The following is a 17,289-nucleotide window of genomic DNA, read 5'->3' on the forward strand; positions in this document are numbered from 1 at the left end:
ATGTATCCTTTTGAACCATGTTTTTGTCTGGATATATGTCCAGTAGTGGGATTGCTGGATCATATGGTAGTTCTCTTTTTAGTTTTTTAAGGAATATCCATACTGTTCTCCATAGTGGTTGTACCAATTTACTTCCCACCAGCAGTGTAGGAGGGTTCCCTTTGCTCCACACCCTCTCTGGCATTTGTTTGTAGACTTTTAAAAAAAAATTTTATTTATTTATTTGGTTGTGCCGGGTCTTAGTTGTGGCAGGTGGGCTCCTTAGTTGTGGCATGAGAACTCTTAGTTGTGGCATGCATGTGGGATCTAGTTCCCTCAGCTGGGATCCAACCCTGGTCCCCTGCATTGGGAGCATGGAGTCTTAACCACTGTGCCACCAGGGAAGTCCCTGTTTGTAGACTTTGATCATGGCCATTCTGACTGGTGTGAGGTGATAACTCATTGTAGTTTTGATTTGCATTTCTCTGATAATTACTGATGTTGAGCATCTTTTCATGTGCTTTTTGGCCATCTGTATGTCTTTGGAGAAATGTCTATTGAGATCTTCTGCCCATTTTTTCATTGGGTTGTTTGTTTTTTTGACATAGAGCTGCATGAGCTGTTTGTATATTTTGGAGACTAATCCCTGTCGGTCACATCATTTACAAATATTTTCTCCCATTCTGTGGGTTATCTTTTCGTTTTGTTGATGGTTTCCTTTGCTGTGCAGAAGCTTTTGAGTTTAATTAGATCCCATTTGTTTGTTTTTGTTTTTATTTCTATTACTCTAGGAGACGGATCAAAAAAGATATTGCTTCAGTTTATGACAAAGAGTATTCTTACTATGTTTGCCTCCAAGAGTTTTATAGTATCCAGTCTTACATTTAGGTCTTTAACTCATTTTGAGTTTATTTTTGTGCATGGTGTTAGAAAATGTTCTCATTTCATTTTTTACATGCAGCTGTCCAGTTTTCCCAGCACCATTTATTGAAGACACTGTCTTTTCTCCATTGTATAGTCTTGCCTCATTTGTCGTAGATTAATTGATCATAGGTGCATGGGTTTATTTCTGGACTTTGTCTTGTTCTGTTGATCTGTATTTCTGTTTTTGTGCCAGTTCCATACTGTTTTGATTACTGTAGCTTTGTAGTATAGTGTGAAGTCAGGGAGCCTGATTCTTCCAGCTTTGTTTTTCTTTCTCAAGATTGCTTTGGCTATTAGAGTTTTTTGTGTCTCCATAGAAATTTAAAATTTGTTTGATTTAGTTCTGTGAAAAATGCCATTGGTAATTGGATAGGGATTGCATTGAATCTCTAGATTGCCTTGGGTTGTATAGTCATTCTGACAATATTGATTCTTCCAACCCAAGAATATGGTATATCTTTCCTCTGTGTCATCTTCGATTTCTTTCATCAGTTTTTCATACTTTTCAGAGTACAGGTCTTTGTCTCCTTAGGTAGGTTTATCCATAGGTATTTTATTCTTTTTGATGCGATGGTAAATGGGATTGTTTCTTTAATTTCTGTGTCTGGACTTTCATTGTTAGTGTATAGAAATACAACATATTCTATGTTTTAATTTTGTATTCTGCAGCTTTACTGAATTCATTAATGAGCTCTAGTAGTTTTCTGTTAGTATCTTTAGGATTTTCTATGTATAGTATCATGTCATCTGCAAACAGTGATAGTTTTACTTCTTCTTTTCCAATTTGTATTCCTTTTATTTCTTTTTCTTCTCTGATTGCTGTGGCTAGGACTTCCAAAACTATGTTCAATAAAAGTGGTGAGAGTGAACATCCTTGTCTTGTTCCTGATCTTAGAGGAAATGCTTTCAGCTTTTCACCATTGAGAGTGATGTTTGCTGTGGGTTTGTCATATACGGCCTTTATTATGTTGAAGTGAGTTCCCTCTATGCCCACTTTGTGGAGAGTTTTCATCATAAATGGGTGTTGAATTTTGTCAAAAGCTTTTTCTGCATCTATTGAGATGATCATATGGTTTTTTTTTTTTTTTTTGGTCATATGGTTTTTATTTTTCACTTTGTTAATGTGGTGTATCACACTGATTGATTTACAGATGTTGAAGAATCCTTGCATCCCCAGGATAAATCCCATTTGGTCATGGTGTGTGATCCTTTTAATGTATTGTTGGATTTGGTTTCCTAGTATATTTGTTGAGGATTTTTGCATCTATGTTCATTAATGATATTGGTCTGTAATTTTTTTTTTTGGTGGTATCTTTGTCTGGTTTTAGTATGAGGGTGATGGTGGCTTCACAGAATGAGCTTGGGAGTGTTCCTTCCTCTGCAGTTTTTTGCAATAGTTCCAGAAGGATAGGTCTTAACTCTTCTGTAAATGTTTGATAGAATTTGCCTGTGAATCCGTCTGGTCCTCTACTTTTTTTTTTTTTTAATAAATAAATAGATTTATTTATTTATATATTTATTTATTTTTGGCTGCATTGGGTCTTCATTGCTGTGCGCAGGCTTTCTCTAGTTGCGGCGAGCGGGCTTCAATAGTTGCAGCACATGGGCTCAGTAGTTGTGGCTCGCAGGCTCTAGAGCACAGGCTTAGTAGTTGTGGTGCATGGGCTTAGTTGCTCTGCGGCATGTGGGATCTTCCTGCACCAGGGCTCGAGCCCACGTCCCCTGCATTGGCAGGCAGATTGTCAACCATTGCGCCACCAGGGAAGCCCCTTGACTTTTGTTTGTTGGGAGGTTTCAATCACAGTTTCAATTTCAGTACTTGTGATTGGTCCGTTCATATTTTCTATTTCTTCCTGGTTCAGTCTTGGGAGATTGTGTTTTTCTAAGAGTTTGTCCATTTTTTCTAGTTTGTCCATTTTATTGGCATATAGTTGATTGTAATAGTGTCTTATGATCCTTTATATTTCTGTAGTGTCCTTTGCAACTTCTCCTTTTTCATTTCTAAGTTTATTGATCTGAGCCCTCTCCCTTTTTTCTTGACGAGTCTGGCTAAAGATCTATTCTGCCATCTTGTCTCAACACCCCTCAAAAATTGAAAAAAAAAAAAAATGTGCTTGTTACTGGTTCTTGTTTCCTCATCTCTCAAGCTGAGAACCAGTTTCCAGTAGGGCCTTGAGCCCACTGGTCAGGGCTACACGGTTTCCCTAGCTGAGCTTTGAGGTGAGAGGGAAAATGCACCCTTCTTCACTCCTCTGTTCTCTTCCCCACAACGATTGCGGTGTGGGGTGATTGGCACTGGGGTTGGAGACACACCTCTGGAGCCCCTTTTACCCCTGAGAGCCGCAGGCCAAGCTGAAGCGACTGCGGCCCTGGCGTCGGGGGAGCCTCTCTGCTCTAATTTTTATTATTTTCTTCCTCTGCTTCATTTTTAGTTTGCTCATCTTTTTTCAGTGTCTTAAGAATGGAAGCCTGGATTATTACTTTGAGACTTTTCTTTTTTCTTTCTTTTTTTTTTTTTTTTTAATAAATTTATCTATTTATTTTTGGCTGTGTTGGGTCTTCGTCGCTGCGCAGACTTTCTCTAGTTGTGGCGAGCAGGGACTGCTCTCCATTGCGGTGCGCAGGCTTCTCATTGAGGTGGCTTCTCTTGTTGCAGAGCACGGGCTCTAGGCGTGTGGGCTTCAGTGGTTGTGGCACATGGGCTCTAGAGCGCAGGCTCAGTAGTTGTGGCGCACGGGCTTAGTTGCTCCATGGCGTTCAGGATCTTCCTGGACCGGGACTCGAACCCATGTCCCCTGCATTGGCAGGTGGATTCTTAACCACTGCACCACCAGGGAAGTCCTGAGACTTTTCTTTTTAATGTACTTATTTACAGCTGTAAATGTCCCTCTAAGCACTATTTCAGTACTTCCCATAAGATTTGGTACATTGTGTTTTGTTTTCGTTCATGTCACAGCATTTTAGGATTTACCTGTGATTTCTTTGACCCACGGTTATTTAGGAACATGTTTTTAAATTTCCACATGCTTGGAATTTTCCAGATTTCTTTCTATTACTAACTTCTGTTTTCATTCCATTTTGGTGGGAGAAGAAACGTTGTATGAGTTTAACCTTTTTCAGATTTACTCAGCTTTGTCTTATGGCCTTGCATATGGTTTGTCTCCACATGCACTGGAGAGGAATATGCATTCTGCTGTTACATAGTGTTTTCTATTAGGTCTAGTTGGTTTATAATGTTGAAGTGTTCTGTTTCCTGGTTGGTCTTCTGCCTCTTTGTTCTTTTCATTAGTAGTAGTTCTGTTTTTAATTTTATGAGGAACTTCCATACTGTTTTCCATGGTGGTTGCACCAGTTTACATTCCCACCAGCAGTGCATGAGGGTTCCCTTTTCTCCACATCCTCATCAATGCCTATTATCTCTTGTCTTTTTGATGACCTGTGGATTTGATTTGCATTTCCCTGATGATTAGTGCTGTTGGGCATCTTTTCATGTGCCTGTTAGCCATCTGTATGTCTCCTTTGGAAAAATGCCTGTTCAGGTTCTCTGCCCATTTTTTAATCAGGTGGTTTTGTTTTTTTGATATTGAGTTTTGTGAGTTCATTATATACTTTGGATATGATATTAACCCTTATCAGGCAGATAATTTGCTACCATTCTATAGATTGTCATTTGGTTTTGTGGGTGGTTTCTTTCACTGTGCAAAAGCTTTTAGGTTTGATTAGGTGCCAGTTGTTTATTTTTGCTTTGGCTTTCCTTTCCTCAGGTGAAACAGAATTGCTGAGACTTCTGTAAAGGAGTGTGCTGCCTGTGTTTTCTTCTAGTTGGTGTATGGTTTCTGGTCTTACATTTAGGACTTTTGTCCAGTTTGATTTTATTTTTATATATGGTGTGAGAAAATGTTCTAACTTCATTCTTTTGCGTATAGTTGTCCAGTTTTCCCCACACCTCTTATTGAAGACTGCCTTTTCCCCCACTGTGTACTTTTGCTTCCCTTGTCACAGGTTAATTGACTATAAGTGTGTGGATGTCTTTCTGGGCGCTCCAGAGTTTCGGGGCAAGGATCCCTGGAGCTGGGACTCAGAGCCCTGAGGAGGGGTTTACCGAGCTGCTGTGCTACTCAGGGTCCAGGGCAGGGCACTGCAGTGAGCTGGGGCGTACAGCCTGAGACAGGGGGCTCTGTCCACTTCAGACTGATACTGAAGGGAAGAAGCTGGAAACTGTACCTGTCCAGGCGAAGGGCTCTTCCTGGGATTGTTTTGACAGAAACAACAAGGCATCAGGAAGGATCAAGTCCTGTTCTCTACCCCTTTTATCCTTCATCCTCTTCCCACCCCCATCGCTTCTCTGCCTCCTGTTGGTGAATCTTGAAGCCAACAGGCAGAGGAGAATTGTAGTTCACAGAGTTCCCGCCTCAGCATCACACAGCAGAGTAGAGGCGGGTAAGCTTGGAGCTCAGAAGAATATAGCTTAGTAACTAGCATATTTGGAGCAGAACAGATAGTCCTTGAAATAGGTTCAAATGTATACTAAAATTTCGTATATGATAAAATTAACATTGCAAACCTAGAGGGGAAAAGTAAATTAATAAATAGCTCTAAGATGATTTTTTTGTTTGGAGGGTTGGCGGAAAAGTTTATACACAAAAGTAACTTTAAGATGGATTAAAGTTTACTGTCAAGAATTAAACGGAAAGTAACTAGAAGCAGGTATAGATGAACATTTATTTGACTTCATAATGGGGAAGATTTTAAAGCATGAAAGCCAAGCTAGAACTCAAAAGAAAAAAGATAAATTTAATACTCAACATTTATGTATGTAAAAAAAAAAAACTGTGGCAGATGGCAAATAGTGGGAAATATTTGTAAAACAGTTAAGAAAGGTGAGATTACTATTTTTGATGTACAAAGAGCTCTTCTAATCAATACAAAATAGACAAGTCTCAGTAGAAAACCAGCAAAGATGATGTGGCCATCTAAACAAAAAAATACAAATGGTCAATAACATAATTATCAACTTTGGTGAGGATTTTGGGCAAAGTACACTCATGACACTGGAAGTGTAAATTGCATTATAGTCTTTCTACAGGATTTTATCAGTATGTATTAAAAACCTTAAAAATAATTGCTTACTTTGAAAAGATATTTCTTTGGAGACAGTCGATAAGAAAGCAAGGATGGTTGTGGATGGAGATGAGTTAAATTGATAAGAGCTTGTGTCTCACAGTTTTTCAGTCAGGAAAGCAGGTTATCTTGGGGTGAGACCCAGAACGCTGCTGTGGGCACTGTAGGAAAGCAGTCTGCAGTAATATCTTGCCTACAGTTAGATACCATAACTATATGAGCAGACCTGCTTGGTTTCATGATTTTCTCCAGTAACCCTAAGTAGATGAGAAGCTGGAGTGGAGAAAGTTATGTAAGCAAATGCAGAGGGAAACCTGTGGAAGATTGGATTCGGGGCTATGTGGACTTGTTGTAGAGCATAGCCTTGCTGATGGGCCACGGAAGTAAGGAGGCCGAGGAACCGTAGAACCAGGATGTTTGCCTGGAACCTAAAAGGTAGTCTCTTTTTCTGGGGCTGTCTGCAGTAAGATTTCCTAAGAAAAATACCAGCTCTTAGAATGACTAGAGTTAATTTCATGTCCTAGCTCTGATGAAGTGTGGCTTCTGACATTGGGGGTACTGGTCTTGTTTGATTAGGCCTTGGCTTGCGCTATATCAGTTAATCCTATAATAATCACATCTTTAACCTCTTTTACCTGTAAGTCAGTTAGCTTAACCAGCTACCTTATGGAATGGAGGAATTGTTATGCATTACTTTCTATTCTAGATTATGATGTTAAATTCCGATAATTGCATCTGTTTCAGGAGTTTTCTGTGCTAATAGGGCAGAGAGCAAATAATGTTTAAAATTCTCTTTATAGGAGAACCTCCATTCTTACCAGAATCTTTTGACCGAATTCTTCTGGATGCTCCCTGCAGTGGAATGGGGCAGAGACCAAGCATGGCTTGTACTTGGACTTTGAAGGAAGTGACATCGTATCAACCATTACAGCGAAAACTCTTCACTGTGGTATGTGATGATCTTTTGCTCTGGGAGAAAGGTGACCTTTACTAGTTTGATCTTTTAAAGACTGAGAGCAGAATTCACAGCAGCATTATTCACAGTAACCGAAATGTGGAAAAAGCCCAGGTGTCCATCAGCAGATGAAGGGAGAAGTAAAATGTGGTACGTCCACACAATGGAATATTGCCCAGCCTTAAAAAGGAATGCGATTCTGATACACGCTACAACATGGATGAAGTTTGAACACATTATGCTACGTTATATAAGCCAGACACAAAAGGACCACATGGTGTGTGATTCCGTTGATCTGAGTATCAAGAATAGGCAAATTCATGGAGACGGAAAGTAGAATAGAGGTCACCAGAGGCTGGAGGGACAGCAGAACGAATGGGGAGTCCCTGTTTCAGGGGGTCCAGAGTTTCAGTTTGGGATGATGAAAAAGTTCGGGAGATGGGATAATGGTGATGGTTGTAAACAGTGTGAGTGTACTTAATGCCATTGAATTGTACACTTAAAAATGGTTAAAATGGTAAATTTTATATACGCTGTACCACACACACAGAACACCAGAGACCTGGTTTTCCTTTATGTTGACTCACTCTTTCATCTCAGGCAATAGTAGAATTTCTTCTCTGAGACATTTAAGGAATTTCAAACATTCTGCTCTGTCTTAAAAATAGAGCGTTGTTGGGACTTCCCTGGCGGTCCAGTGGTTAGGACTCCGTGCTTCCACTGCTGCAGGGGGCCCGGGTTCGATCCCTGGTCGGGGAACTAAGATCCCGCACGCCGCACGGCATGGCCAAAAATAAAGGGGGGGTTGTTAACATAGTTACTAATTGATGTAAAACATTTGGGTGTAAAATAAATTACTTTTTTATAGGGTTCTTGGATCATCTTAGTGAATTAAAAGTGGGAAATCCAATAGAGGCGAACACATTCATAAGATTGGGAAGTGACAGCATCCAGTGTCAGATATAGAAGGACCATAAAAATGTAGCAAATCTAACTGGTCTACAGTATGTTGCAGAAGAAGCCCAGATAGAACATGTGAGAATTTCTGTCAGTCTTGCCAACATGATTTCATAGGATGTAGACAGCATTTGATCAGAGATGATCCCACCATTTCCTCTGAGTTCTCTAATTATAAATACACAGGCTGCAGCAACAGTGGATATGCTCTGATGATTCCGTCTCTGAAGCTGTCTTTAAGTACATTTCTTTTCAGCACTCCTGGTGTCTCCTTTCCTACACAAAAGTGGCACTAAGAGTGGATTGTTTAAACTTCTATTGTATATGGTCTTCAGAGAACACATCCTGGAAGTTAAAACAGCAAGCAGCAAAAAAAAGAAGCTTTGCTTATAGCTGCAACCCAGTTTGATGTGAGGGTAAAATTAGGACCCTGTTTTAAGAGACCTGGCTCTTTGTTCTTTTTAGCTCATAGCAAAAAGACATTTTAAGAGGCTACTTGGGAGGAGATGTGTTGGTCTCAGTGACAAGGAGCAGCTGACCGTGTGCAAGAGAGTGTAGAATCTAGTGGGTGTGCCATTGGGTGAGGGTAGGAGTTGAGACCGTGGACACAGTGCCTCCACATAAGTTACTCTAGGTACCTGGGTTCCCATATGGGAGAAGTGAGTAGGGTAACTCCCCCTGATGGGGCTACAGTTCTCACGGCGGTTATAAGATTTGTTGAGAAGAGCCGTGTCATGTGCTTAGAACAGCAGCTGGCACCCAGTAGCAAAGTTTAAATTTTGATCAGTGTACTGTGGTTAAGAAAGCATAGTATATGCTTTTTTTTTTAAGATTTTCATTAACATTTTTTAAAAATCTGGGAATTTGAAAAGAGAAACTTTAGTTATTTGGGACAAGTTCATTTTCATATTACACCTTATTTCCTGGACAAATACTCATTGGGCACCTCCTATATGTAATACACAACTCTAGGTGCCGATGACATGCGAGTCAACCCCTGACCTTTTACATGGGGTTTCTGTTCTAACTGGGGAGGAAAATAAACAGCCAGTTGAGTTAGAGATTTCTTGTATTCCAAGGCAGTGACCCAATGAAGCAAACTTTAGAGAGGAAGGGGGATGGGAGCGCCTGATCGGAACAGTTGAAAAGTGTACATGGGCTGGGCAGGGAGGGCGCTGCTGAGACGCCGAAGTAGAAACAAAGATAAGAGGGTGGGGGGCTTCCCTGGTGGTGCAGTGGTTGAGAATCTGCCTGCCAATGCAGGGGACACGGGTTCGAGCCCTGGTCTGGGAAGATCCCACATGCCACGAAGCAACTAAGCCCGTGTGCCACAACTACTGAGCCTGCGCGTCTGGAGCCTGTTTTCCGCAACAAGAGAGGCCGCGATGGTGAGAGGCCCGCGCACCGCGATGAAGAGTGGGCCCCGCTCGCCGCTACTAGAGAAAGTCCTCACACAGAAACAAAGACCCAACACAGCCATAAATGAATGAATAAATAAATAAATGAATAAAAAAAAAAGATAAGAGGGTGGTGAGGAGGGAGCGAGCACTGCAGGGACGGAGCAGAGCTTTCGGGCTGGTGCAGAGGTCCTGAGGTCGGTGTGTGCCACGCACATTCCAGAACAACAGAGGCAGGTGGTGCTCAAGCAGGGCAAGCCAGGCGCACGAGAAGGGAAGGCCGCGAGGGGCCTGCCGTACGCAGGGCCTCGAAGGCCACTCTGAGGACGTGGGCTTCGACTCCAAGGGATGACGGGAACATTGGAAGGGTTTTTTTGTTTTGTTGTGTTTTTTGGCTGTGCCATGCGGCTTGTGGGATCTCAGTTCCCTGGCCAGGGATTGAACCTGGGCCGCGGCAGTGAAAGCCTGGGATCCTAACCACTAGGCCCCCAGGGAACTCAGCATGGAAGGGTTTTGAGCTGAGAAGCCACCGATCTGGCTGCTGTGTTGAGAATAGATGGTAGGAGGGCAGGGAATGAAGCAGGTAGGAAACTGTTTGAATAATCCAGGCGAAAAATCATGAAGCTTGGAGCAGAATGATAGCAGTGGAAGTTGGTGAGAAGTAGCCAACTTCTGGATATATTTTGAAGGTAGAGCCGATGGCATTTGCTTGATGACTGGGGAACGTGAGAGCAGGAGGCATAAAGGATAATCTGAGATTGGGGCCTGCGCCCCCGGGGAGGATGGGAGTCCGGCTCCAGGAGGTTTCAGAGGAAGAAGGTAGGAGTTCAGTTTGGGACATGTCACATCTGAGGGTAAAAATATTGAGAATGCCGTTGAACATATGGGTACAGAATTCAAAAAGGAGTCTCACCTAAAAATGTAAATTGGTGAGTTTTCAGCATAAAAATGGTATCTAAAGCTGTGAAACTGAATAGTCATATTTGGGAAAGTCTTGGTCCAGATGGACTAAAACAGCTCCAAGATAATGGAATGCATCTGGCCTGGAACACTCTAATTAAAGAGGGAGTCCTGGTCATACAGACCATCACGTATTTATCCCAGACACTTGAAAAAGGTATCATATATGTTTATATTTTTTCTTTATACATCTTTATTTTGTACACATTTATAAATGTGTGTTACAACAAGCCTGACTTACTCTTCCCATTTAAAAAATAAACCATAAATAATATAAAGGAATCATGGTCCTTTTCTCCTTTTATAAATCCTACCCATGAGTCTTTTTTTTTAAATAACTTTTTTTGGAGTATAGTTGATTTACAATGTTATGTTAGTTTCAGGTATACAGCAAAGTGATTCGGTTATACATATATCCATTCTTTTTCAGATTCTTTTCCTATATAGGTTATAACAGAATACTGAATAGAGTTCCCTGTGCTATACAGTAGGTCCTTGTTGGTTATCTGTTTTATACATAGTAGTGTATATGTGTTAATCCCAAACTCCTAGTTTATCTCTCCCCCATACTGTTATCCCCTTTGATAACCATAACTTTTTTTTCTATGTCTGTGAGTCTATTTCCGTTTTGTAAATAAGTTCATTTGTATCATTTTTTTTTAGCTTCCACATATAAGTGATATTATGTGATATTTGTCTTTCTCTGTCTGACTTGACTTCACTTAGTATGATAGTCTCTAGGTCCATCCATGTTGCTGCAAATGGCATTATTTCATTGTTTTTTTATGGCCGAGTAATATTCCGTTGTACATATATACCACATCTTCTTTATCCATTCCTCTGTTGATGGACATAGGTTGCTTCCATGTCTTGGTTATTGTAAATAGTGCTGCTGTGAACACTGGGGTATGTGTATCTTTTTTTTTTTAATTTTTATTTTATATTGGAGTATAGTTGATTTACAATGTTGTGTTAGTTTCAAGTGTGCAGCAAAGTGATTCATTTATACATATACATATATCCATTCTTCTTCAGATTCTTTTCCCATATATAGGTTATTACAGAATATTGAGTAGAGTTCCCTGTGCTATACAGTAGGTCCTTGTTGATTATTTATATATATGGTAGTGTGCATATGTTAATTCAAAACGCCTAGTTTATCCCTCCCTGCCACCTTTCCCCTTTGGTAACCATAAGTTTGTTTTCTATGTCTGTGAGTCTGTTTCTGTTTTGTAACTAAGTTCATTTGTATCATTTTTTTAGATTCCACATATAAGTGGTATCATATGATTTTTGTCTTTGGCTTATTTCACTTAGTATGATAATCTCTAGGTCCATCCATGTTGCTGCAAATGGCATTATTTCATTCTTTTTTTATGGCTGAGTAATATTCCATTGTATATGTGCACCACATCATCTTTATTCATTCATCTGTTGATAGACATTTAGGTTTTTTTCATGTCCTGGCTATTGTAAATAGTGCTGCAGTGAACATTGGGGTGTGTCTATCTTTTCTAATTATGGTTTTGTCCAGATATATGCCCAGGAATTGGATTGCTGGATCATATGGCAACTCTATTTTTAGTTTTTTAAGGAACCTCCATACTGTTCTCCATAGTGGCTGTATCAATTTACATTCCCACCAACAGTGCAAGAGGGTTCCCTTTTCTCCACACCCTCTCCAGCATTTATTGTTTGTAGGCTTTTTGATGATGGCCATTCTGCCTGGTGTGAGGTGGTAACTCATTGTAGTTTTGATTTACATTTCTCTGATAATTAGTGAAGTTGAGCATCTTTTCATGTGCTTTTTGGCCATCTGTATGTCTTCTTTGGAGAAGTGTCTATTTAGATCTTCTGCCCATTTTTTGATTGGGTTGTTTGTTTTTTTGACATAGAGCTGCATGAGCTGTTTGTATATTTTGGAGATTAATCCCCTGTCGGTCACTTTGTTTGCAAATATTTTCTCCCATTTTGTGGGTCGTCTTTTCGATTTGTTGATGGTTTCCTTTGCTGTGCAAAAGCTTTTAAGTTTAATTAGGTCCCATTTTTTAATTTTTGTTTTTATTTTCATTACTGTAGGAGGTGGGTCCACAAAGATATTGCTGTGATTTATATCAAACAGTGTTCTGCCTATGTTTTCCTCTAAGAGTTTTATAGTGTCTGGCCTTACATTTAGGTCTTTGATCCATTTTGAGTTTATTTTTGTGTATGATGTTAGAGAATGTTCTAATTTCGTTCTTTTGCATGTAGCTGTCCAGTTTTCCCAACACCACTATTGAAGAGACTGTCTTTTCTCCACAGTATATTCTTGCCTCCTTTGTCATAGATTAATTTTCCATAGGTGTGGGGTTTATTTCTGGGCTTTCTATCCTCTTCCATTGATCTATGAGTCTGGTTTTGTGCGAGTACCATACTGTTTTGATGACTGTAGCTTTGTATTGTATTCTGAAGTCTGGGTGTCTGATTGATTTCTCCAGCTCCATTTTTCTTTCTCAAGATTTCTTCTGCTATTCGGAGTCATTTGTGTCTCCATACAAATTTTGGTGTCAGGGTGATGGTGGCCTCATAGAATGAGTTTGGGAGTGTTTCTTCCTCTGCAGTTTTTTGGAAGAGTTTCAGAAGGATAGGTGTTAACTCTCCTGTAAACGTTTGATCAGCTTCACCAGTGAAGCCATCTGATCCTGGACTTTTGTTTGTCGGAAGATTTTTAATCACAGTTTTAATTTCAGTACTTGTGATTGGTCTGTTCATATTTTCTATTTCTTCCTGGTTCAGTCTTGGGAAATTGTACCTTTCTAAGAATTTGTCCATTTCTTCTAGGTTGTCCATTTTATTGGCATATATGTGTTCATAGTAGTCTCTTATGACTCTTTGTATTTCTGTGGTGTCCATTGTAACTTCTGCTTTTTCATTTTTAATTTTATTAACTTGAGCCCTCTCCCTCTTGATGAGTCTGGCTAAAGGGTTATCAATTTTATCTTTTCAAAAAGGACCAGCGTTTAGTTTCATTGATCTTTTCTATTGTTTTCTTCATCTCTATTTCATTTATTTCTGCTCTGATCTTTATGTTTTCTTTCCTTCTGCTATTTTGGGTTTTGTTTTTTCTTTCTCTGGTTGCTGGTGTAAAGTTAGGTTGTTTATTTGAGATTTTCTTGTTTCCTGAGGTAAGACTGTATTGTTGTAAACTTCCCTCTTAAAACTGCTTTTGCTGCATCCCATAGGTTATGGATTGTCATGTTTTCATTGTCATTTGTCTCCAGATAGCTTTTGATTTCCTCTTTGATTTCTTCTGTGACCCATTGATTTTTTAGTAACATATTGTTTAGCTTCCATGTGTTCATGTTTCTTACAGTTTTTTCCCTGTAATTGATTTCTAATCTCATAGCATTGTGGTCGGAAAACATGATATGATTTCAACTTTCTTAAATTTACCGAGGCTTGATTTGTGGCCCAAGATATGATCTGTCCTGGAGAATGTTCCATGTGCACTTGAGAAGAATGTGTATTCTGCTGCTTTCGGATAGAATGTTCTACACATATGTGAATTAAGTTCATCTTGTCTAGTGTGTCATTTAAGGCCTGTGTTTCTTTATTGATTTTCTTTCTGGATGATCTGTCTGTTGATGAATGTGGGGTGTTAAAGTCCCCCACTATTATTGTATTATTGTCGATTTGTCCTTTTATGGCTGTTAGCATTTGCCTTATATATTGAGGTGCTCCTATGTTGGATGCATATATATTTACAGTTGTTATATCTTCTTCTTGGATTGATCCCTTGATCATTATGTAGTGTCCTTCTTTGTCTCTTGTAACAGTCTTTATTTTTAAAGTCTATTTTGTCTGTTATGAGTATTGCTACTCCAGCTTTCTTTTGATTTCCATTTACATGGAATACCTTTTTCCATCCTCTCACTTTCAGTCTGTATATGTCCTTAGATCTGAGGTGGTTGTCTTGTAGACAGCATATATATCGGTCTTGTTTTTGTATCCATTCAGCCAGTCTGTGTCTTTTGGTTGGAGTATTTAATCCATTTACATTTAAGGTAATTATCAATAATGTGTTCTTATTGCCATTTTTGTAAATTGTTTTGGATTTGTTTTTGTAGGTCTTTTTTCTTCCCTTCCTCTTTTGTTCTCTTGTGATTTGATGGCTGTCTTTAGTGTTGTGTTTGGATTGCTTTTTCTTTTTTTGTGTGTGTCTATTGTAGATTTTTGGTTTGTGGTTCCTGTGAGGTTCTGATGCAGCAGTTTGTATATATACAAGCTTGTTTTAAGTTTCTGGTCTCTTAATTTCCAGTACATTTCCAGTATCCTGCATTTCTACTCTCCTCATGATTGCTGGTTTGGATATCATATTTGTGTGTGGATGATTTCCTACCGTTGCTTTATGTTTGCCTTTACCAGTGAGCTTTTCCATTTGTAATTTTCTTATTTCTACTTGTGGCCTTTTCTTTTCTGTCTAGAGAATTTCCTTTAGCATTTGTTGTGAAGCTGGTCTGGTGGTGCTGAATTCTTTAAGCTTTTGCTTGTCTCTGAAGCTTTTTTGAGTTTTCCATCAAATCTGAATGTCGTATCTGAATGAGGGTATTGCTGAGCAAAGTATTCTTGTAGTAGGTTTTTTCCTTTCATCGCTTTAAATATATTGTGCCTCTCCCTTCTGACTTGCAGAGTTTCTGCTGAAAAATCTGCTGATAACCTTATGGGGATTCCTTTTTATGTTATTTGTTCCTTTTAATATTTTTTCTTTGTCTTTAATTTTTGTCAGTTTGATTAATGTGTGTCTTGGCATGTTCCTCCTTGGGTTAATCTTGTATGGGACTCTCAGCGCTTCCTGGACTTGAGTGAGTGTTTCCTTTCTCATGTTAGGGAAGTTTTTGCTATAATCTCTTCAAATATTTTCTCAGACCCTTTCCCTCTCTCTTCTCCTTCTAGGACCCCTATAATGTGAATGTTGGTTGATTTAATGTTGTCCCAGAGGTCTCTGAAATTGTCCTAATTTCCTTTCATTCTTTTTTCTTTATTCTGTTCTGTGGCAGTGATTTCTACCACTGTCTTCCAGCTCACTTATTTGTTCTTCTGCCTCATTTATTCTGTTATTGATTCCTTCTAGTGTATTTTTCATTGCAGTTATTGTATTGTTCATCTCTGTTTGTTCTTCAAATCTTCTAGCTCTTTGTTAAACATTTCTTCTGTCTTCTTGGTCTGTACCTCCATTCTTTTTCCGATATCTCGGATCATCTCTACTACTGTTACTGTAAATTCTTTCTCAGGTAGATTGCCTGTCTCCACTTCACTTAGTTTTTCTTTTTGGTTTTTATCTTGTTCCTTCTTCTGGAACATATTTCTCTGCCATCTCATTTTGTCTAACTGTATGTGTTTGTGGTCTCCGTTTCTCAGGCTGCAGGACTGTAGCTCCTCTTGCTCCTGGTTTCTGCCCCCTGGTGGGTGAGGTTGGTCCTGGGGCTTGTGCAGGCTTCCTGGTGGGAGGTGCCTGCCCACTGGTGGATGGAGCTGGGTCTCATCCCTCTGGTGGGCAGGTTCATGTCAAGTGGTGTGTTTAGATGTGGCTGTGAACTCAGTTATGGCTTTAGGCAGCCTGTCTGCTGATGGTTGGGGCTGTGTTCCTATCCCACTGGTTGTATGGTCTGAGGTGTTCTAGCACTGGAGCCTGTAGGCTGTTGGGTAGGGCTTGGTGTTGGTGCCAACATGGCAACCTCCTGGAGAACTCAGGCCAATCAGTATTCCCTGGGACCTCTGCCACCAGTGACCTTGCTCCCATTAGTGAGCCACAGTCAACCCCTGCCTCCCCAGGAGACCCTCCAAAACCCACAGGTAGGTCTAGCCCAGGTTTCTACAGAGTCACTGCTTTGCACTGGGTCCCAGTGCATGTGAAATCTTGTGTGCGCCCTCCAAGACTGGAGTCTTTGTTTCCCCTCGTCCTCTGGAGGTCCTGCACCTAAGCCCTGCTGGTCTTCAAAGCCAGATGCTCTGGAGGTTCCTCCTCTCGATGCCAGACCCTCAGGCTGGGGAGCCTGACCAGGGGCCCGGAACCTTAACTCTTGCGGGAGAACCTTGCACTGTAATTATTTTCCACTTTGTGGGTTGCCCACCCGGCGGGTATGGGATTTGCTTTTATCATGAAAGCGTCCCTCCTACTATCTCATTGTGGCTTTTTCTTTGTCTGTGGATATATTGTAACAAACTGTCTTTTTTGGTAGGTTCCGATCTGTTTTTGTTGATGGCTGTTCAGCATTTAGGTGTGATTTTGGTGTTTTCGTGAGAGGAGGTGAGGTCAGGTCCTTCTACTCCGCCATCTTGTCTGGAATCGAGGGCTGCTTTTGGTCCGGATGCTTGCTGCCTCTTTCCTCAGTGTGCGCTGGCCGTTACCCGCTTGATACGGGGTATGCAGGTGCGGTGGCCTGTGCGCGCTCCCGGTACGGCTGGGGCAGCCGTTGGCACCCTCTCCCGTGTCTCCCAGTGGTGGCAGCAGCCCGCGTGCTCCCGGGGATAGCGGGGGTGGTGACGGGAGCCCACCCGCGGGTCTCTTAGTGGTGGTCGTGGCCTGTGCCTGCCTCTGGAGCCCGTGATGGCAGTGGCGGCTCGTGCCCGCCCCCGGAGCTTGTGTAGGCCGTGTCCTGTTGCCTCGGAGCGCGTGTAGGGAAAGACACTCCTGTGGTTTTCCCACCCCTCTCCTCGCGTGCCCCACCCAACAGTGGTGCCTTGCCGTCTCTCATGGGCCCAGGCTTCTTCTGAGTGCAGCCTCAGTTGCCATTCTGCAGCCTCTTCAAGGTGTCTTCACACAGCCAACCCCGGTCCTCTCCCTGGGACTGTCTCTGAAGCCCAAGCTTCAGCACCCAGCGCCCCGCCTCCCCATACCGGCAGCTGAGTGTCTCAGGCTGGGGAGCGCAGGGCAGCGGGACAGACCGCCTGTGCCGGTCACTGTCCGTTTTGCCTTCCGCAGGCTGGTTGCTGCGTTCATCTCCGGGGCTCCAAAGC

At 41.2% G+C, this 17,289-nt stretch overlaps 1 protein-coding gene across 2 annotated transcripts in view; it reads left to right on the top strand.

The window, feature by feature from the left end:
• The window catches only part of NSUN6 (NOP2/Sun RNA methyltransferase 6), a 75,952-nt gene that overhangs the window by 55,674 nt on the left and 2,989 nt on the right, over positions 1-17,289 (top strand). For both annotated transcript variants that reach the window (XM_059915260.1, XM_059915261.1), the window contains one exon: positions 6,825-6,973. In XM_059915260.1, coding sequence (XP_059771243.1) covers positions 6,825-6,973 — 149 coding nt within the window. The remainder of the gene's footprint in view (positions 1-6,824; positions 6,974-17,289) is intronic.

This window comes from Balaenoptera ricei, chromosome 2, assembly GCF_028023285.1.
Source record: "Balaenoptera ricei isolate mBalRic1 chromosome 2, mBalRic1.hap2, whole genome shotgun sequence".
Classification (NCBI taxonomy): domain Eukaryota; kingdom Metazoa; phylum Chordata; class Mammalia; order Artiodactyla; family Balaenopteridae; genus Balaenoptera; species Balaenoptera ricei.